This window comes from Salmo salar, chromosome 06, assembly GCF_965601325.2.
Source record: "Salmo salar chromosome 06, fSalSal1, whole genome shotgun sequence".
Taxonomy (NCBI): Eukaryota; Metazoa; Chordata; class Actinopteri; order Salmoniformes; family Salmonidae; genus Salmo; species Salmo salar.
In genome coordinates, this window is record NC_138296.1 from 48,253,252 (window position 1) to 48,276,103 (window position 22,852).

Consider the following 22,852-nt stretch of genomic DNA (forward strand, 5'->3'; position numbering starts at 1 on the left):
TAGAATTTTGGAATTTTTGTTTGTGTATGACATATTTGGCAACAAGAATAAAAAAATGCACAATCATTTCAGTGGTCTTGTTATCATTGCAATAGTAACATATATCTTTCATGTCAAAAACATAGGTAGTGTTCATAATGGTAAATAAGTATTTTGGAAGGTTTTCCCAAAATTCTGACACAAATTTACATTCAAAGAACAAATTAGACAGATTCTCACCTTTTTCACAGAAAACGCAGATATCATCAATAGCCACAAATGTGGATATCATAGAATTACATGGATATATCTTATGTAAAATTTTGAAGTGCACTTCCTTAACTTTGTTGGTATACAATATTTGTAAGGCCTTAACCATAAATTTTTCCAGACAATGTCAGGAATAAGCATGTTCCAGAAAAACTTTCCTCTGGTGTAAGTTGGTTTTGTGAATGGAGAATTTGTCTTATATATTTATTACAACAAGATCTCTCAAGCAAGCCCACACCTTCCAATCTGAGTTCTGGATAAACTTTGTGATCATTACCAAAACTAAGGTGAGTTTTCATTAGTGTAGTTAGACCACTGGGAACAGCTTTGATCACAGAAATAAACTCTCTGAAATGTATTATAAATTGTTCATATGTGAAAATATTACCCTTGTTGTCGAAAACATCAAGAACAAAGTCAATATTCCTCTCATGCCAGCTGGGGAAGAACAATGACTTATTCCTTACAGTTATGTCTGAATTATTCCACAAAAGAGCTTTATGTGGGGAAAAATTGTGCAGGAAACATTTTCCAGGCTATTAAAGCTTGTTGGTGAAACCTAGCCAATTTAGCAGGTAAGGAAAGTAGCTATTGGCTGTCCTAAAAGTCGTTAATTGACGTCATCTCCTTATTTGCATAATTGGCCACGTGAACGTAATTGTGATGGATGCTGTAGGAGAGAAGAATAAAGTCGTGGGAGAGACAAAAAGTGAGTAAAAAACACCCTAAATATGTTTAGAACTACAAATGAACTTTCTTCTGTCGATTCTTGTTTTTTTTCATGTCACAATTCCAACCCTCCTCTTTTATCCGGGCTTGGGACCGGCAAAAGTTACCCAAATTAGACACTCTGGCGGAGTTACTTCGTTTTTTAAATTTTTTTTAAAAAGTTTTCTTAATTTGGTTTGGTTTTTAACCTTATGGTCCACTTAGGAGCCTACAACAAGTCTCAGTAAAACATGAACATTTTAACCATAACATTTTATTACAGTTACAGTTTTACGTATACAATCTAAATGGATAAAAAAGACAATCGAAAAAAACTCAGTGGCAATGTGAGAAAATGATGGTAACTAGTCTGGCCCTAATTCGTTTTTTTGAACTTAAGTCAGGGCGGCATCAGCCAGCGGCTGCTTCCGGCATGAACGTTTCATTTGCAGTCTGGACGCGGAGGGGTGAACATGTCCTGCTCTGACCGCAAAATGACTGGGCGGCTGTGAGTGCTTTGGGACGGGGGCGGCAGCACCCGCTGCTCGTTGAGAACAGTAAAAACGATACGTGCTTTCACGTCAGTCTCCAAAAACACCGGAAAAAGTCTCTAGATTTGTCGCTAGAGGGGTCTGAATACTCACTAAATATAAATTGGCAACACTGCACACAGGTGCCTGTAATCATGGCCGGGTGTGGCCTGATACCATTGGTTGGTTAATTATCATATATTAAAATAGCATACAAAAACAATTTGATAGCGTACGATCATAGATACAATTTGGCTGCATAAGCCTACAAACATTTACAATAGCAAAACCACAAGAATGATATCAGATCAAAGGTTACTTTGAGACCGAAGGGAGAATGGTCTTTAAATTAAAGATCCATCTGTTTCCCTGTTTGGGGGTGTTTGAAGGATCTACATTTATAAGTGCCATTGCATTGAGCGCAGCCATTCTTACACTTGTAGTTTCCATTCAGCAGGGACGGAAATAGACGTTGTGCAGGGATATCTTGGGGTGGTAGATCAGTTTACCAATTGATCTGTGAGGTGTCTGCCCCGCGAGAATACGACCAAGGGAAGGTCCGAAAACACATTACCGATACTATCATCGGATCTTTGAATGTGCCAATGTTTGAACGATTCCCTTAATTTGTTCAGAGCACTTTGAATAGCAGGTTTCTCCAGAACGCAAGAATGCTTATTTTTGCTATACTCACCTTGAAAAAGGTCATGTCTCGTTTTGAATTTTCTCAATGGCAGTATTTATCTGACCATTTTTGTACCCCCTCCTTGAATTTCCTTTGCGTCTCAGCCATATTTCTGTCAATCTGTTTTTACAAATGATTTTGATTCGACAGAATTGGATTTAGGGCAAACTGTTTTTCAAGGGAAGTGGGTGACAACTATCAGCCCTCAACAAACTGTTACGATCAGTAGGTTTCCTGCCAAGATCAGTGTATAGAACATTATCTTCACACAAGATCAGAAGATCAAGAAACACGTCAAATCAGTTATCAGATGCTCAGAACAGGAGTTAAGACGAGCATGGAACGCCTGGAGCTGTTTTGCATCACCCCTCCATAGAGCAAAAATATAATCAATATACCGTTTCCAAATAATGTTAGGCAAGAGAACATTTGCGAGGATTGAAAATAGACTGTTTCTCCATGTAACCCACATACAAATTAGCATAGTTAAAAGCCAATGGGGGATCCCATAGCAGTACCCTTCGTCTGAATAAAGAAATCATTTAGAAACATTAAGTAGTTGTGTGAGTACTATTTCAGCCAACGTTATAATGCATGCACTGGAAGGTAGTTCATTAGGGTAACGTTGCAGAAGAAAATGTTCCATAGCTACAATACCGCCCTCGTGTGAAATATTTGTGTATAACGACTCAACATCAAAAGCAACTAACAAAGTATTCTCAGGGAGAGGATCAAGAGATTCAATAATAGAGATCATACTGCTGGTGTCCTTTTTAAAGGAGGGGAGTTGTTCTGCGAGTGGTCTAATAAAAAAAGTTGATGGAGGGGCGGTTACTGCATCAATGCCCGCTACAATAGGGCGGTTTTATAACTGTCTAGGGTAACGCCTAGTAATTTAGTCTCCTCAACTTGTTCAACAGCCACACCATTCATTACCAGATTCAGCCGAGGTCTACAACTTAGGGAATGATTTGTACCAAATACAATGCACTAAGTTTTATAGATGTTCAGGACCAGTTTGTCATGATAATTTTCAATCCAAATGATAACTAACAATCAATAAGCTTTGACTAATCCCCAAGGTTTGTAAGACACTGGGTTAATAATAATTAAAGACAGCTTCTGCAAAAGGTCTGAACAGTTTATTCAGAGAACGTTCTGAAGTCCATTATACAAAGACATTAATTTTATAACTCACTCCCCACTTATGCACATACCTCCACACAAACAGTAGATAACCTACGCACATACATACACACGAACAGTAGGTGAGTTGTATCCCTCCCCAGAGTTCTCACCATGGTTAATCACTACCCAGTGCTGTCTGTTCCATTCCCCCGAGATTAGAGGAATGTTGAGGTACTCCCTGTCCTATCAGGGGCGAAAATCGGATATCAACTTTGGAGGGGACAATTACATGACATTTTCTCAAGAGCAATTCCTGAGGGGGACACCAAAAGTAGTGCTGTAACACATAGCCTACACTGTAATATGGTAAATGTATATTGAGGAACCAAAGAAATAAGGTGTTTGCCGTACTCCTAACTACCGGTACCCAAAACTACACAACTAATCACAACAGTAATACCATTGCCTTTGACAAATCTTAGTTCAGTCACCAGTTTAAGTTGAGAGTGGGGGTATCCATGGCATTTTCCAATTATGTTCCTATTTTACAAGTCAAAAAAATTGAGAACCTTTCATAATGTTGCCAAACAAAGACTCAACAAACTTACCTGAGACTCCGTCTCTGCCAGTCTGTCCCTGCATATCTGTCCCCAACTCTGCTGTCTGTGTGCCATCTGTTGCCTGCTCTGCCTAATGACATCATTGTGAAACATTTCCATTAGAATTTCATTTCTTTCTTATGAACATTTTATCAACTAGTCTTTGAGATATTAGGCTACTAGGGTTCTTACTTTGCGTTTTGGTGTACTGAAAAATACTCTGATGTCCGTCTTTTATTTTTCTGCCATTTTCCTACCTGGCTGGCTGGCTACACACACACACACACAGTGTGTAGGTTATTTACAGTAGGAGATGGGCTTCTATCATATCTTTTATCATTCTATTTGGGCTTCGATCTAAAAGGTAGCTAGCAAATGTGAAACGGATTAAAATGACAAGAGTTGACAGCTGTATGAGTTCACCATTTACACAACATATGCTGCAACCTTTTGTAATTTTAATAGTTTGTTTCATATTGGCTGGCTTCCAACAATGGCTGAATTTGCAAAGCAAGCGAGCACCAATTCCGTTTCAGTGGTGTTTGCTATAATCTTTGCTACCCGGGTTAAATAAAATAAATAAATAAAAGTTCCCTTGCGACAATTTAGCTTTTGCAACGAGACCATTAAATATATTTAAGACAATGGTAGAAGAGAGTGTAGTTATGTTCAGTTTGGACTTCAGTTTATCGCTAACCTTATCACAGGGACTTTGAAGCACTAACTTACATCATCTGCATGCTGATCTTGGAATAAATTGACGATAGCAAAGATTCCATCTTTGACGAGGCCACATAAATGGAATAGGTACTAGCTAGCTTAATAGTTAATATTTGTGCGCTAGCTCTGCATATTCAGCTAGTGTGTGTGCGCGATTGACTGGAGTGAGTTCCTTTCAGACAGTAGACACGACCCCTCTGTTACCTTGCCAACTAAGGAACTGGCAGTGGATCAAACCATTGTGGGGCAAAGGGTGGGGGGGTCGCAATCTTTTGAAACTTAAAAACGCGCTATTAAGTGTCTATAATCAGCACAATTGCTTTCATTGCGTATTATTAATATTATTTAAATTACATAGTTATGTTTCAGTGATATATTGGGGGGGACAAATCATATTTTTCCCAGGATGGGGGGGGTCGTGTCCCCCCTGGGATTTCCGCACCTTTGTCCTATCATAAATTTCTCAAAGTTCTAGCTAGGTCGGGTCAAACACGGTCTTCATTGTTCTCGGTATTCTCTTAGGCACACACACGCACACACATTTCTCTTCCTCACAGGTCTCTACTGAACCTTATGGGACTTACGTTTTGTACTTTAGTTATTCATTATACATGCTAAATAAACAACGAATTACTAATTATTTAGGTTTCAGGGTAGAATTATTTAATCATTTATCTTTAAACATAGAAATTATTTTATCAGTTTTTTACTGTCCGCCCATTCCAAAACAGATTGCAACTCTTTGTTAAGGGTTTCAGTGACTTCATTAGCTGTGGTGGCTGATGCGTATCTGGACACACATGCTTTGTTTAATGCCAGTGGCAGGTCATTGGTACGCCATACTTTACATGTTTGACATTAGAGAGAACCTTTTGAGTTCTATTAGATGGATAGATCTGAATCCACGATATGGTAGAGGTTGAAAAGCCATAAAACAAATGTTTTTAACAACAGGTTATGGTCAATAATATCAATGGCTGCACTGAAATCTTGCAGTACAGCTCCCACAATCTTCTTAACAATTTCTTTCAACTGTTGGAATCGGCTAAACTTTGATCATTGTGGTAGTAAATGAGCGAAAGAGACTGGGTTCTATGTCAGAAGTTAAAGGTTCTCTGAAGAAAGACAGATGGCTTCGGAATGTATTGTGGGATGAGAGGAGAGCAATGTGTGAAACGGGAGACAGATGGACATCTGTAGATTAGCTGGAGGTGAGGACAGATTCTCTTAAGGGAGTAATAAAGGTTTGTTACCCTCTTTATTAGCTTCCTGTAGAGCCATAAAATGTAAGGATTGGAGAGGAGTGTTTAAAGTAGGATGTATTTCACTGTGATGTGAGAAATGTTTTGCTGTCTGATTACAGCTGTACAGAACCTTTGGGACGAATTAAACTTGGTTAAAGCTTCTCTAGTGTCCAGTACATGTTGAGTACTCTTCTCGATAAGCATGCTGAAAGTCTGTTGTTAATTTGTTTACAGAGAAATAGCATTGTATTTGGTGAAACACCATTCCCCCCCCCCAACAGTTTGCTAAGAGCTGGCAGCAAGCTTGTAAATATGCTGTTGCAACCAGTAAAAGCCACTTCACAACTCTTGGGTAGCGGAATTACTTTGGCTTCCTTCCAGGCCAGAGGCGAAATACTTTCCTCTAGGCTCAGATTAAAGATATGACAAATAGGAGTGGCTATAGAGTCAGCTACCATCCTCAGTAGCTTTCCATCTAAGTTGTCAGTGCCAGGAGGTTTGTCATTATTGATCGATAACAATACATTTTCCACCTCTCCCACACTAACTTTACAAAGTTTAAAGTTGCAATGCTTTTCTATTGTTATTAGGTTTTTTTATGCATGAATACGATGGCTCATTGTTCGTTGTTGGCATTTCCTGCCTAAGTTTGCCCACTTTGCCAATGAAGTAACCATTAAAATAATTGGCAAAATCAAATGGTCTTGTGACGATTTGATGAAATATGGAGTTGAATTTGTCTTTCTGCCCATAATTTCATTTAAAGTACTGTTTTTTTCCATCATTCTTTATGTCATTGGTCTTGGCTTCATAATACAGTTTCTTCTTTTTGTTGAGTTTAGTCACATTTGCAGTCAGCCAGTCAGATGTGCAGCCAGACTTATTATCCACCCCTTTTTCAACATCTCTTTCAACCATATAGTTTTTCAATTCCTCATCAATCCACGGAGCCTTAACAGTTACAACAGTCAGTTTCTTAACAGGTGCATGTTCATCAACAATTGGAAGAAGAAATTTCATAAATGCATCTGGATGCTCCTTATTAATCACATCAGACCAACAAATATTTTTAACATACAAGATTATGTTATATATTGTTATTGCATCAAATGGTTGTTTTCTGCAACAGAATGCAGTGGTTCTCAATCCTGGTCCTGGGGACCCAAAAGGTTGCACATTTTTGTTTTTGCCCTAGCACTAGACACCTGATTCAAATCATCAAAGCCTTTTGATGAGATTATCATTTTGAATCAGCTGTGTACAGTCGTGGCCAAAAGTTTTGAGAATGACACAAATATTAATGTTCACAAAGTCTGCTGCCTCAGTTTTCTATGATGGCAATTTGCATATACTCCAGAATGTTATGAAGAGTGATCAGATTAATTGCAAAGTCCCTCTTTGCCATGCAAATGAACTGAATCCCCCAAAAACATTTCCACTGCATTTCAGCCCTGCCACAAAAGGACCAGCTGACATGTCAGTGATTCTCTCATTAACACAGGTGTGAGTGATGACGAGGACAAGGCTGGTGATCTGTCATGCTGATTGAGTTAGAATAACAGACTGGAAGCTTCAAAAGGAGGGTGGTGCTTGGAATCATTGTTCTTCCTCTTTCAATCATGGTTAACTGCAAGGAAACATGTGCCATCATCATTGCTTTGCACAAAAAGGGCTTCACAGGCAAGGATATTGCTGCCAGTAAGATTGCACTTAAATCAACCATTTATCGGATCATCAAGAACTTCAAGGAGAGCAGTTCAATTGTTGTGAAGAAGGCTTCAGGGCACCCAAGGAAGTCCAGCAAGCGCCAGGACCGTCTCCTAAAGTTGATTCAGCTGCGGGATCGAGGCACCACCAGTACAGAGCTTGCTCAGGCACGGCAGCAGGCAGGTGTGAGTGCATCTGCATGCACAGTGAGGCAAAGACTTTTGGAGGATGGCCTGGTGTCAAGAAGGGCAGCAAAGAAGCCACTTCTCTCCAGGAAAAACATCAGGGACAGACTGATATTCTGCAAAAGGTACAGGGATTGGACTGCTGAGGACTGGGGTAAAGTCATCTTTGATGAATCCCCTTTCCGATTGTTTGGGGCATCCGGAAAAAAAGCTTGTCCGGAGAAGACAAGGTGAGCGCTACCATCAGTCCTGTGTCATGCCAACAGTAAAGCATCCTGAGACCATTCATGTGTGGGGTTGCTTCTCAGCCAAGGGAGTGGGCTCACTCACAATTTTGCCTAAGAACACAGCCATAAATAAAGAATGGTACCAACACATCCTCCGAGAGAAACTTCTCCCAACCATCCAGGAACAGTTTGGTGACGAACAATTCCTTTTCCAGCATGATGGAGCACCTTGCCATAAGGCAAAGTGATAACTAAGTGGCTCGGGGAACAAAACATCTATATTTTGGGTTCATGGCCAGGAGACTCCCCAGACCTTAATCCCATTGAGAACTTGTGGTCAATCCTCAAGAGGCGGGTGGACAAACAAAAACCCACAAATTCTGACAAACTCCAAGCATTGCTTATGCAAGAAGGGGCTGCCATCAGTCAGGATGGGGCCCAGAAGTTAATTGACAGCATGCCAGGGCTGATTGCAGAGGTCTTGAGAAAAAAGGGTCAACACTGCAAATATTGACTCTTTGCATCAACTTCATGTAATTGTCAATAAAAGCCTTTGACACTTATGAAATGCTTATAATTATACTTCAGTATTTCATAGTAACATCTGAAAAATCTGAAGACACTGAAGTAGCCAACTTTGTGGAAATTAATATTTGTATCATTCTCAACTTTTGGCCACGACTGTAGTGCAAGGGCAAAAACAAAAATGTGCACCCCTTTGGGTCCCCGGGACCAGGATTGAGAACCAGTGGAATAGGGTTCTTAGAAGTCTGTGTGAACTGAGAGGAGCTTCTGAGATTGAACTCTTAACAACTGATTTATGATGGTCTTGTCCTCTCTCGGAGGCCGCATTCCATAGAAAGTTGGTGATACAGCTATCCTGTGTGAGTATCTTGTATGTGTATTTCTTTTCTCTCCTTCTCCTCCTCACAGGTGGCAATGATCACTCCCCAATCAGTCACTAATCAGAAGACACCTGCTCCTTTTCACTTACCCTATGACAGTCCCTTTCCCTTGGTTTAAAACCCCAGTCAGTTGCTCTCTCATTAGTTAAATCTCACTGTAGCTCGATCTCTCTGTGTCCCCATCCCTCTCTTTTGTTTTGCACCTACATGCCACATTTGTCCGGTACCTGTGAGTATTGTTTTGTGGTGCATGACTGTTTGATGGTGGGAAAAGGGGGTAACAAGACCAGTCGCCCGTGGGCCTACATTACACGTAGGAAAACAGTGTCTAAATACACTAGTTAGTACTGGGCGGACCACCCACTGTATTTTTGGTTAGTTAGCTAGCTGTTCTTGAAGTAGGCTAGTCTAGCTCAGGCGTGTTTTTGGATTTATTGTCTCTTTCCTTGGGTCCAGCTCAGCCCCTTTTCCCGCCATAAAACAAACAGTCATGCACCACAAAACAATACTCACAGGTACCGGACAAATGTGACATGTAGGTGCAAAACAAAAGAGATCGAGCTTACAAAGAGAGATCGAGCTACAGTGAGATTTAACTAACAAGAGAGCAACTGACTGGGGTTTTAAACCAAGGGAAAGGGACTGTGATAGGGTAAGTGAAAAGGAGCAGGTGTCTTCTGATTAGCGACTGATTGATGACTGATTGGGGAGTGATTGCCACCTGTGAGGAGGAGAAGGAGAGAAAAGAAATACACATACAGGATACCTGTATCCCTACCAATTGGTGTTTGTGTAATGGGAGGTACCAGGGTGTAGATGGCTCGGGTATGGATAATGATGTTTCCACACAATGTGAACAGTCTTTACAGCAGATACTGTCTGATATGAATTATTCATTTCTTTCATACGAATCCTAACCTTTTGACCCATTCCACACAGCTGTTTTGTCATGTAGACTAAGGGGGTGTATCTTTGCTATAAAATATATTTGTACTCTTTGTGTCAGGGCTCTCAACCCAACAGTCAAGAGTGTTCTGTCGACCAGCCATCGTTATTGCAGAGCACTCACTGCTACTCTGTTCATATATGCATAGTCACTTTAACCATATCTACATGTACATACTACCTCAATCAACCTGACTAACCGGTGTCTGTATGTAGCCTCGCTACTGTATATAGCCTGTTTTTTGCTGTTTTATTTCTTTACCTATCTATTGTTCACCTAATACTTTTTTTGCACTATTGGTTAGAGCCTGTAAGTAAGCATTTCACTGTTGTATTCGGTGCAGGTAACAAACTTTGATTTGATTTAATGTAAAGTATGGTGTACCGCAGGGCAGCTCTCTAGGCCATCTACTCTTTTCTATTTTTGACAATGAGCTGCCACTGGCTTTAAACAAAGCATGTGTGTCCATGTATGCTGCTCATTTAACCATATACACAACAACAACCAATGCTAATGAAGTCACTGAAACCCTTAAAGAGTTGCAATCTGTTTTGGAATGGGTGGCCAGTAATAAACTGGTCCTGAACAGCTCTAAAACTAAGAGCATTGTATTTGGTACAAATTATTTCCCATGCTCTAGACCTCAGCTGAATCTGGTAATGAATGGTGTGGCTGTTGAACAATTTGAGGAGACTAAATTACTTGGCATTACCTTAGATTGTAAACTGTCATGTTCAAAACGTATAGATTCAATGGTTGTAAAGATGGGGAGAGGTCTGTCCGTAATAAAGAGATGCTCTGCTTTTTTGACACCACACTCCAAAAAGCAAGTTCTGCTGGGTATAGTTTTGTCTAATCTTAATTATTATCCAGTCGTGTGGTCCAGTGCTGCAAGGAAAGACCAAGTTAAGCTGCAGCTGGCCCAGAACAAAGCGGCACATCTTGCTCTTCATTGTAATCAGAGGGCTGATAGACTGGCATGCGTAGTATTTCTACCTTGGCCTAGAGTTGAGGAGAGACTGAATGCATCACTTCTTTTTATAAGAAACAATAATCTGATGAAAATCCCAAATTGTTTACATAGTCAAATTACACACAGCTCTGACACACACACTTACCCCACCAGACATGCCACCAGGGGTCTTTTCACAGTCCCCAAATCCAGAATAAATTCAAGAAAGTGTACAGTATTATATTATTGCATGGAACTCCGTTCCATCTCATATTGCTCAAATAAACAGCAAACCTGATTTAAACAAAAAAAAAACTGATAAAGCAACACCTCACGGCACAATGCCTCTCCCTTATTTTACCTAGATAGTTTGTGTATATGTAGGATACGTGTGCCTTTTAAAAAATGTATGTAGTTTTGTCCTTGAGCTGTTCTTGTTTATTAATGTTATGTCATGTTTTGTGTGGACCCCAGGTAGAGTAGCTGATGCTTTTGCAACAGCTAATGGGGATCCTAATAACGTATCAAACAATATTCTCTGGTCTGAAACGAAGATTGAACTCTTTGGCCTGAATGCCAAGCGTCACGTATGGAGGAAACCTGGCACCATCCCTAAAGTGAAACGTGGTGGGAGCATCATGCTGTGGGGATGTTTTTTAAGTGGCCGGGACAGTAAGACTCGTCAGGATTGAGGGAAAGATGAATGGAGCAAAGTACAGAGATCCTTGTTGAAAACCTGCTCAGGACCTCAGACTGGGGCGATGGTTCACCTTCTAACAGGACAATGACCCTAAGCACACAGCCAAGACATCGCAGGAGTGGCTTCGGGATAAGTCTCTGAATGTCCTTGAGTGGCCCAGCCAGAGCCCGGACTTGAACCTAATCTAAGATCTCTGGAGAGACCTGAAAATAGATGTGCAGCGACGCTCCCCATCCAACCTGACAGAGCATCTGCAGAGAAAAATGTGAGAAACTCTCCAAATACACGTGTGCCAAGCTTGTAGCGTCATACCCAAGAAGACTCGAGGCTGTAATCGCTACCAAAGGTGCTTTATCAAAGTACTGAGTAAAGGGTCTGAATACTTATCTAAATGTGATTATTTGTTTATTTTCATAAATTTGCTAAAAAAAATCTAAACCTGTTTTTGCTTTGTCGCTATGGGGTAGTGTGTATTTGAGGGAGAAAAAAACAATTTAATACATTTTAGAATAAGGCTGTATGTGGAAAACGTTAAGGGGTCTGAATACTTCCCGAATGCACTGTAAATACTAACATATTTTCACTAACACCATTTACGCATGGAACTACGTTATATTAAGTACTTATAAATCAATATAAAACAGCTCACAGAAGTATTGCTTACCTATGTGACGTTTTTGAACCACAGTAATGTACGATGAGCAAGGATGCGACTACGTGTCTCAGCAGCATTCCTAAAACACGTACACATCTAATTTGAATAGCCTAGGTACATTACTATCAGGGGGCGGAAGGATATGGACTATACCGCTCAAAGCACCAAAATAACAAGGGTTACAATAGCATCTCTCTCCATTGAATACAGGCGGGTGACGTCAACAACCTCATCGAATATTCAAACAAGGATTACAATAATGACCTAAACACCAAGCTAAAGAAAGTGTAGGCGGGAGCTAGACAGCCGTTGTGCTGCTTTGCTGATAACAACTCATTGTTAGGGCAGAGAGACGTGTACCATGTCAATATATCCATAATCTTTGGTTTACCCTCTGATCAGATCTGCTGTAGAATTATTATATATTTTTTTTTTCTAAGTTAAATGACTGGACAGACTGAACCATCGTAGAATTGTGTGCAAAAAGGTTTATTTTAGCTTTACTTTTCACTAAGCAGTTTTAAAATGTAGTTAGAATAATTGATATAGGCTTTCCGTTTGTATAGACTAGTAGGCTATGCGTCAAGGCATATAATTAGGCCTAAATACTAGACCTACGGAAAATTAATTAAATGAATAGTAAACATTCACCTTTGCATATTGTCTTATGTTAATGTTTTTATTAGTGATATCATGAATTTGGCGTAGCCTAATATTTACATGGCTATGGCTATATTATATTATTATTATTATTATTATTATTATAACAGCTTTTTTTTGTATTTACATTAGGCTATACAATTTTACATTTATTGTGGTTTATCCATCCAGTAAGTATCGGCAAGCCATTCTTCAAAATCGGTAGATTAAAAAAAAAAAAAAAAAGAATATAACTTATTTTTAAACCTTTTATTTAACTATGCAAGTCAGTTAAGAACAAATTCGTATTTACAATGACCCTAGCAAACACTTAACCCGGAAGACGCTGGGCCAATTGTGCGCAGCCCTATGGGACTCCCAATCACGGCCGGTTGTGATACAGCCTGGAATCGAACCAGGGTCTGTATTGACGCCTCTAACACTGCGATGCAGTGCCTTAAACCGCTGCGCCACTCGGAGCTCATAAATGCATGCCTCTTAGATCAACTCTCCTAACCTTGTTCTTTTTTTCTATTCATTACGATGACTTTTTGGTCCACGCACCACAAACCCAAAATAAGATTGTAGCCTACAACTAGAAGTGCGCGGAGCTTCACTAACTAGTTTTCCATCCAACATTTGTATGCGAGTAGCCTGTGTCGGATAAAAAATGTTATGACCGGCAAATTTGTCGGTAAACTTTCCAAATGTCGACAAAACAAAATACACTAGACAAGGCGGGATCTTTTTGTCGGTAATTTTGTGAGAAATAGCGGTGAAACGCCTTTATGCGGCAAATATTGATATAATAACCATCATATTAAACATGGAGTCACGCGATGGTGTTGTACCTCTACTATGACTCAGGAAAGCATGCAGTTTATTAGGCTAAACTATGTTATGAACTTCACAGGGTGGTGAAAATGCTGTGATGGAGTTTTATACTCCAATAAATATCGAGGGTCTTATTCTGGTGAAATTATGATCGATCCTTGGCTGCCGTTTGACAAATAAAAATAATATCAGCTTCAATTTTGTTACTTTAACTATAACATTGATAAGGTTCCTGCAAAATGATCTGCTTTTCATAGACACGTATTCTTAGTGTGGATATATATATATATATATATATATATATATATATATATATATATATATATATATATATATATATATATATATAAATCCCCCGCATAGGTATTTAATTTGGAGCAGTAAGGATATTTTGTATAGAAACACGTCTTTTTATTATTTCATATCCTCCTGGTGAGTCAACTTTTTAATGCAGAAAGATTGTTACTCAATTATGAGGAATGTTTATCTCGTTACAATATCCCTGTAACACCTAGAGAGTTCGCCATTGTCTTTGATGCTATTCCATCATGAACTCTCATGTTGTTTAGAGGTGTAACCAGACCTCAACTTCTTGAGCTACTCTCGCTTAATCCAGTTGACTCTCCAATAGGAAAAATGTATTACTCATTCCTCCCTCAGAACAACAGATCTATACGTGCTTTATTTCAAAGGGATACTGTATATTCCTTATGTCAAAACTTACTGGAATACATTTGTCAATATCTGTTGGGGAAAAAAGTATGGTTATTACCACACAAGTACCTGCTTGTTAACAAGGTCAGAGGTCTCTTTCAGAATGATCCATAAGTATTACCCTGCGAATCATTTACCTGAAGAAACTCAAAAAAGACATTAACAACACATTGCTGTGCACCCAGAAACAATTTAGCTTTTATTTTGGCATTACGGCAAGATATGTATAATGTTATAAATACATGTTTGTTTATTATGGGAGAATGGGCTGCTCGGTTTCCTTATCTATAATAAGGATAAAGGAAAAACAATTTTACCTCCTAAATCTATTTGTGCTAATGGTAAAATGTCATATTCATAAATATAAACAGTCTTCCATGTTTTCTATAAGGAATTCGAGCAGTACAGATGATTCTACATTCTTCCAATAAGAAAGCTGTTAAAACAGTCAATACGTGTGTACCTTTTTAAGGTCTTCAATCTGTAATGTGTTGTGCCCCCTAGCATATGTTATCATTGTCTGTTTTGTATACTAATGTTTCTTCAATAACATCTGCAAAATATGTGGATGTAACCAATGACATTTTATATGAGGAAATTATAGTCCTCAAACCGCTTTACAGTTTCAATGACTCACCCAATGATGTGCAGCTCACTCACTGAAGATAGACCTTTGGCAGGAGCCCATCGCCGATCTTTCTCAAGATAGGCTTTTAATTATTTTGTTTCAGCAGGAGCGATTTGCTTTCCAACCTGTGCTCTCCCATAATTGCATTTGAAATATTGCAAAAGGCCGGTTTTAGCTGTATGCCTTTCACTGACAGCTTTGCCATGCGTTCCCGACTGTAAGCAATGCATTGTGATTGGGTTACACACACCCCACAGCTAGGCTATACATGATTTATTTTGTAATCTATTGATCCTCTGTGGCTAAATTACAGGCAAATGTATTTCAATGTATCCGGGGTGCTGCAGCACCACCAATGCCCTTCCCATGGCAATGATTCTTTAATGAAATAAATGAAGTACAACTCTGGAGAGATGGTAGTTGCAGGCTCATGTCTCAGAGCAGAGAGAGGGAAAGATCATAGAAATTCTGGTTCTGTGAGATACAGCCACGCTTATCAGGCGCGGGCTGAAAAATCTACGTTTTCACCTTAGATTACGTTTTTTTTTTAGGTGGCAGGATAATTACAGAGAAGGCAACTGAAATACATTTTGATCGCTTTTATTAAAATGTTTACATTGCAAACAGTGAAAATTATTATTCATGCCATGAGAGGTACCGGATCCAGGCAAATAGGTTCCGGAACGAAACAGTCCAAAACTGAGAGGTGCATCCGGCTCAAATTATGCACTGAACGGCAGTCAAGCATCGATCATCATGTCACCAGAATAAGACCCTTAATATTTTTTACATTTTTTATTTCACCTTTATTTAACCAGGTAGGCTAGTTGAGAACAAGTTCTCATTTGCAACTGCGACCTGGCCAAGATGAAGCATAGCAATTCGACACATACAACAACAGAGTTACACACGGAATAAACAAAATATACAGTACAACAAAAGAAAACTAAGTCTATATACAGTGAGTGCAAATGAGGTAAGTTAAGGCAATAAATAGGCCATGGTGGCGAAGTAATTACAATATAGCAATTAAACACTGGAATGGTAGATGTGCAGAAGATGAATGTGCAAGTAGAGATACTGGGGTGCAAAGGAGCAAGATAAATAAATACAGTATGGGGATGAGGTAGGTAGATGGGCTATGTGCAGTGATCTGTGAGTTGCTCTGACAGTTGGTGCTTAAAGCTAGTGAGGGAGATATGAGTCTCCAGCTTCAGAGATTTTTGCAGTTCGTTCCAGTGTTGGCAGCAGAGAACTGGAATGAAAGACGACCAAAGGAAGAATTGGCTTTTGGGGTGACCAGTGAGATATACCTGCTGGAGCGCGTGCTACGAGTGGGTGCTGCTATGGTGTGCACTTTCACTGCCCTGTGAAGTTAATCATTTATTTAATCTGTATCCTAATAGACTGCCTGGTTTCCCGAGTCGTTGTAAGAGGACAACGCACCATATCCTCACGTGACTCCAAGATTACTTTCGATAAGTTGGTTATTATATCAATATTTCCGCATAAAGACGTTTCCACCTCCATTTCTTGCATAATTAATTTCTATAATTGTATCGAAATTTCCTGTTTTCCTCACAGCTGTCATTACTTGTTTATATGGTATGACTTTATTTGCATAAAAACTGGTTGGAAACGTGGTGATTTGAAACTTTTGGCAAAAAAATAATAATAAGCTGCCCTGTGAAGGGTTATTAGCAGAGCTGTAATTTGAGTGATAAAGCATATTACCTACGGGGCACAGACGTCAATTTAAGTGTAGTTTTGATGTACATTTGAGTTGTCAACTAACACACAATTTAAAAGGAATTTTGTGGATCTCTTAACCTAAATCCAATGATATGGTTCCACGTTGTTGATTTCACTTTTAAATTGTTTGTTAGTTGACAACTCAAATGTACATCAAAACTACACTTAAATTGACGTCTGTGCCCCGTGGGTAATATGCTTTATCACTCAAATTACAGCTCTGCTACTAACTATATATATGATGGCAATAACGTTGATTCAACCAGTTTGTTCCCAGTGCTTAGCCCCTTCAAGATTTGACATTGCTTACCTGGTCAGAATTTGATGCTCTTGTCTTCTACAGATGGGTAGGTGCAAGCAGGTACTTGTCCTAGCTATTTTCTGTCTGTCAGCATCAGTGATGTACTCCTTCATATACCACTATAGCACACCAGAGGAAGACTCGTATCAATTAGTTCCTCAGCAAATAAGGTACATTTTCTTTATCAGCAACTGTTTGTTTTAACTTTTAGTTGGACGACTTTCACCGGTTATGGTGAAGCCTGAAAACACACTTGTTTTTAAAACGGTTTTGCCATCGTGAAAATCAATAATGTACTGTATCAGTTTTGAAATTGTATATTGGGCCTCAATCTTCACCAATGGAACCTTTCCAGTTCTTGCAGATTGTGTTCTATTTGTCCCTGTGAAGGAATAGAGCCGTACCATCCACCAGTCTCAGACAACCCAATTGCACCTGTCAGGGAAGCAGAGTGTTCATACTGAAAGATCACCTTCCAAAAGACCGGTATGATGACATAGTCAAACGAAGAGCTGAGGAGTACAGGAAGCATCATATCAGGTGGGTGAAAAATACTACAAATGTAACCTGGTGTTACTGAAATCTCTAGCTTGCTTAGCGAGTCGTCGTCGTCGTCGTCCCCCCCCCCCCCCGTGACCGCCACCCATTTAACATTTCAAGCCACAACTGTGGAGTTAGTTTATTGTAATTCCGTTACACTGGCAAGCAGGTCATTTCTGAACATGAATACTCACTAAATTGATTGGCATGTCTTAAACATGCACATGCGCACGGCCTACTGTACGTGCTGTACTCAGGAAACATTAATGGGACCATTTTGATAATCACCTAGGACAAGCTCCAGTCTGAACAGGCTTGTTTTTGCTCCATCCAACTCCCCTCTTCAGTATCCAATCCAGGGGTTCACTGTTGTCCCTCTTCAGAAGACATTGATACCAGGTAGCCTATGCAATAACCATTTGGTTTATGTACCGTCCATCATCAATAACGACTAACTGTATACAGTATGTTCTTTGCAAAGCAGTTACACAATAGATTAGTAACTCGATATTTAAATTGTGCTTATAAAAATATTATTTCAGGTTTAGCTCTCCATGCAGCAAAAAGACAAAGTTACAAGGTTGGTTCGAAACGCTTTGAATGGATAATGGGTCTTATGTTCTCCATGTTGTAATGAACAACTGTTTGATTGGAATCTTTGGTAAGACTTTACAGTAAGGATATTTATTGACTTAACTTATGCAGTGTATGTTATGGCTAAAGCCAGTGTACAGACAAACGCAGGATACAAACAAAGTCAATTTTACCCTTAATGTTAAGCGTTACCTGCTCTTTTTGGTGGTGGTTCTTTACATCAGGTGTCATATCTACCGTTTTCTGCTTAGCTTTTACTTCATGTAGGGGAGAACCGGGTTGAAAGTAACACTTTAGTTTTTTCCTATTTACTCAGAGATCGATAGTGCTTGAAAAAACATATTTTATGATAAACAACTTACAGTATATATGTCCTATACCATTATAAACTGTAATTAAATGTCTAGGATACATTATTTTTAAATAAAAAGACCGAGAACGAAACGAACACAATACTACTTTTGTACCTGCCAGGCGGGTCTAAACTGAAACAGGATTGGGGCAAAATTAACAGCTGGCCAAAAGTGCACAATATCTGTCTTATTTAAATTTTTTCTGGTTTGTAATGCTCTTTTCTTTCAAAAAAGGTACTATCAGCCATAGTTTCTTGTTTGTGTCGATTCAATAAATAAGTATATGGGTTCGAAATTCATTCAAATTAACCATGCCTCAACATCGCAATGTCGCGCAACCACTATTTTGCTTATTAATAGGACTAAAATGATCACATAATAGCTATATTAACCAACATTTCTTTAATGGAAATGTTAAATGACTATTCATGTTTAGCCCTACAAATCAGATGTGTGCCAGTTGGCTTTGTCATGCGTACTCCTTGTAACTTAATAGAATAAACGTTTATATTATCTTCACAAATGGCAAACTCATCATGCTTATCACATTTCCATGGCTTGAGGTAATTGACACCCAGAATCATAGCTATGTATATATTTTTTAACCACTAACCTGTCGATAAAAGCATATTGTGAGATGCTAATCAAGTCAATTAAGGCATTATTTTAAAGATGTCATATATACTTTAAACATTTAGATAGCAATATGAACTAGAAGAGGCAATGGCCAGTGCTTAAACATTTGTTTGTTTTATTCCAGGTCATCAGTTGAAATTTCGTCTCACCCAAGACTAGCTAACATGATTTTTAAAACCTATGATGCCATACATATGTAAGCACAACTCTACAACTAAAAAACATTTCTGTGTCCGATGGCTTCTGTGTTACCTGAGAAAATGGGCATGTTACTTTCACCCAGTGTTACTTTCCTCCCACTGTTATGCCTACAACAGCTTCATTTAGTGGATGCATGATAAGTTTAATCACATAACCTGCCACGTTAGTTATCCTAACCTGCTATGTAAACAAATCATCAGTACCATCACACCGGTTCTCACTGTCTTCCTTTCCTTGAAGTTAGCAGCAAATCATTTTTTTCCCCACTGGTTCATTCCTCGGGTTATGGTATGTCTTTTTGAGACCGCATTGAAATGAACAGTATTGACAAGGTTTTTTTCAAATGTTTTACCTAGCAAACTGCCTATCCACAGACAGTTTCACAAATATTAATGGCACATTTTTTTAAATTTTTTTGTACCTTTATTTTACCAGGTAAGTTGACTGAACACATTCTCATTTACAGAAACGACCTGGGGAATAGTTTCAGGATGAATGAGCCAATTGTAAGCTGGGGATGATTAGGTGGCCGTGATGGTATGAGGGCCAGATTGGGAATTTAGCCAGGACACCAGGGTTAACACCCCTACTCTTACGATAAGTGTAATGGGATCTTTAATGACCTCAGAGAGTCAGGACACCCGTTTAACATCCCATCCGAAAGACGGCACCCTACACAGGGCAGTGTCAATCACTGCCCTGGGGCATTGGGATATTTTTTTAGACCAGAGGAAAGAGTGCCTCCTACTGGCCCTCCAACACCACTTCCAGCAGCATCTGGTCTCCCATCCAGGGACTGACCAGGACCAACCCTGCTTAGCTTCAGAAGCAAGCCAGCCAGCAGTGGTATGTTTTACCATGTAGAACAAATCATCCACCTATTTTTCACATTTGTCTACAATGACAGTAATGCTGACACGTTTTGTGCTCCAAAAGATACACATACTTTAACTGTATATCTAAATGCTAAATCTCAATTCGCATAGTGTTTTTCTGCTTCAATCTAACTTTTAACAGCAAAACTTAATTTTAATACACCCTAGAGGAACTTAATTGATTAGCGAAAGAAGTATGCAGATGCTAACAGGAACCACATTGATTCAACAACTGTACAATCACAAGTTCCATAGAAGTGGAAAATGGTCCATCTTCTCAACCTTTTGGCCTGAATCTATGAAAACGCTATGGTGTTATGTACCTGCAGGTGACTCTGAGTGTGTCCAGTGGTGTCCTGGCCATCATGGCCCTTGGAGAGAGAGACAAAGAGGGACAGGTAGAGAAAGAGATCACTGTCCAGTCTACCAGCCTATCTGACCTCAACAATCTTCTGGGACGAATTACCTACACCAGCACTGTGTACCGGATGAGGACTGGAGACTTGGGTAAGGCCATAGATCCAGCTTTCCTACCATACCCATGTCTTCCTCTCCACATGATCTGAAACCAATATATGAAACCACCCTTCCCTGCTCTTTCACCAGCTCACTTCACGTTTGAACACCATGAGGCTGTCTTCCCTATTGTCATCCAGCAGACATCAATGCCTGTTTTATATGACATAGGAAACGGTGAGATCCCCCTTTATTCCCTTGTAATGTAGCCAGTATCCGAAAGTGAAATTGGGGATAATGAATCAACCATAGGGGGAGGATCAAGACTCAGGATCAGAGTGGTGGGATAGACATAAAGGGTACACTAAAGATAATGTGATTGTTAATTCGTTGTGTTTGGTCATGAAGCTTCTACAGATATGTGCAAATGGCGGCGTCTTTAAACTGCAAAACTTAGGGCTATCGTCAGGTACCAAGATTAGGTCATCAGGAAGAATGACATCACCCCTCATATAATGAAAATATGAAAGCAGAGCAAACATGCTGTCAGCTTGCCAAATTCAACATTCCGTAACCTTACTTCCTCCATTCCTGAAAAGTGGATCTTTAAGCATCTTCATCATGAGCGCCACAAACTCTGCTGGCTTACCAACTTCAACATGCCATCACCTAACTGCAATCAGCAAATTATTGGCACCTTTGAATAAGATGCGCTAAAAAGACTCTAAAATAAAAAACACTGAGTTGCTGTATATTGTATGCAAGAAAATAGTGTTATTTTATAGTAATACAATTGCTCAGAGAAATTAGATTTTTTTTTAAGAAGTAAAAAAAGATGGGGTCAAAATGACTGTTTCCAACACTCGAGCACCCTCCCCTTGCGAGAATAATGACGGACTTTTTTATAAAATGCCTTGTGAGATTGGAGAACACATTGGGAGGGATCTTAGACCATTCCTTCATACAGAATCTTTACAGATCCTTCATCCTGGTATTTGGTATGATGCCGTTGACCTGGACCAGTGGAAGCAAAAAAGAAGCCCCATAATATCAAAGATCCACCACCGTAACGCTCTGTGGGAAGCCAGATGTTAAATAAAATTGAATTTCAACTTACTCTGCCGGTTGCCTGGTAACGTATTATTAAACCGACTTTCCCAATGTGAAAGCCTGTGAGGTCAGTGAGAGGGATTTGTGCATGCAGGAACAGTCATGTGTGCTTTACATAAGAGTGTAGGTTAACAGGGAGAATAAACCAATATGAAAGTTATCAATATCTTATTGATTTATCGATGTTGGTGCCTACCGCTAGCAAACATTGTGTATAAAACCTTAAAAGGACCCCTAATACGGCATTTCACATGACTGAGAATACAGATATGTATTGTTGTTCAGAAATGCCTTCTTTTAAAAAAAGAAATTGTAGGGGCGTGGATCAGTAAACCAGTCAGTATCTGATTTGACCACCGTTTGCATCATGCAGTGTCACACATCTACTTCGCATAGAGTTGATCAGGTTGTTCATTGTGGCTTGTGAATTGCTGTCCCACTCTTCAATGGCTGTGCGAAGTTGTTGGATATTGGCGGGAACTAGAACACGCTGTCGTACACGTCGATCCAGAGCGTCCCAAATATGCTCAGTGGGTGACATGGTGAGTATTCAGGCCATGGAAGAACTGGGGCATTTCAGCTTCCAGGAATTGTGTACAGATCCTTACGACATGGGGCAGTGCATTATAATCCTTGTGACATGGGGCTGTACATTATCAAACGTGAGGTGATGGTGGTGAGTGGCACGACAATGGCCATCAGGATCTCGTCACGGTATCTGTCCATTTTAAAATTTCTATCGATAAAATGCAATTGTGTTCGTAGATTATGCCTGCCCATACCATAACCCCACTGCCACCATGTGGCTCTTTGTTCACAACGTTGACATCAGCAAACCGCTCGTCCACACAACGCCGTCTGCCATCTGCCCAGTGCAGTTGAAACCGGGATTAATCCATGAAGAACATACTTCTCCAGCATGCCAGTGGCCATCGACGGTGAACATTTGCCCACAGAAGTTGGCGACGACACCAAACTGCAGTCAGGTCGAGATGCTGGTGAGGACAGCGCGCATGCAGATGAGCTTCCCTGAGGCGGTTTCTGACAGTTTGTGCAGAAATTCTTCGGTTGTGCAAACC

General features: G+C 39.7%; 1 protein-coding gene across 1 annotated transcript in view; it reads left to right on the top strand.

Moving 5' to 3' along the window:
* Positions 1-876: 876 nt before the first annotated feature.
* The window catches only part of LOC106607533 (beta-1,4 N-acetylgalactosaminyltransferase 1), a 35,579-nt gene continuing 13,603 nt past the window's right edge, over positions 877-22,852 (top strand). The window contains exons 1-7 of the mRNA XM_082976117.1: positions 877-958; positions 17,051-17,178; positions 17,399-17,548; positions 17,841-17,947; positions 18,091-18,128; positions 20,537-20,714; positions 20,814-20,900. Coding sequence (XP_082832243.1) covers positions 17,051-17,178; positions 17,399-17,548; positions 17,841-17,947; positions 18,091-18,128; positions 20,537-20,714; positions 20,814-20,900 — 688 coding nt within the window. The 5' untranslated portion in view covers positions 877-958. The remainder of the gene's footprint in view (positions 959-17,050; positions 17,179-17,398; positions 17,549-17,840; positions 17,948-18,090; positions 18,129-20,536; positions 20,715-20,813; positions 20,901-22,852) is intronic.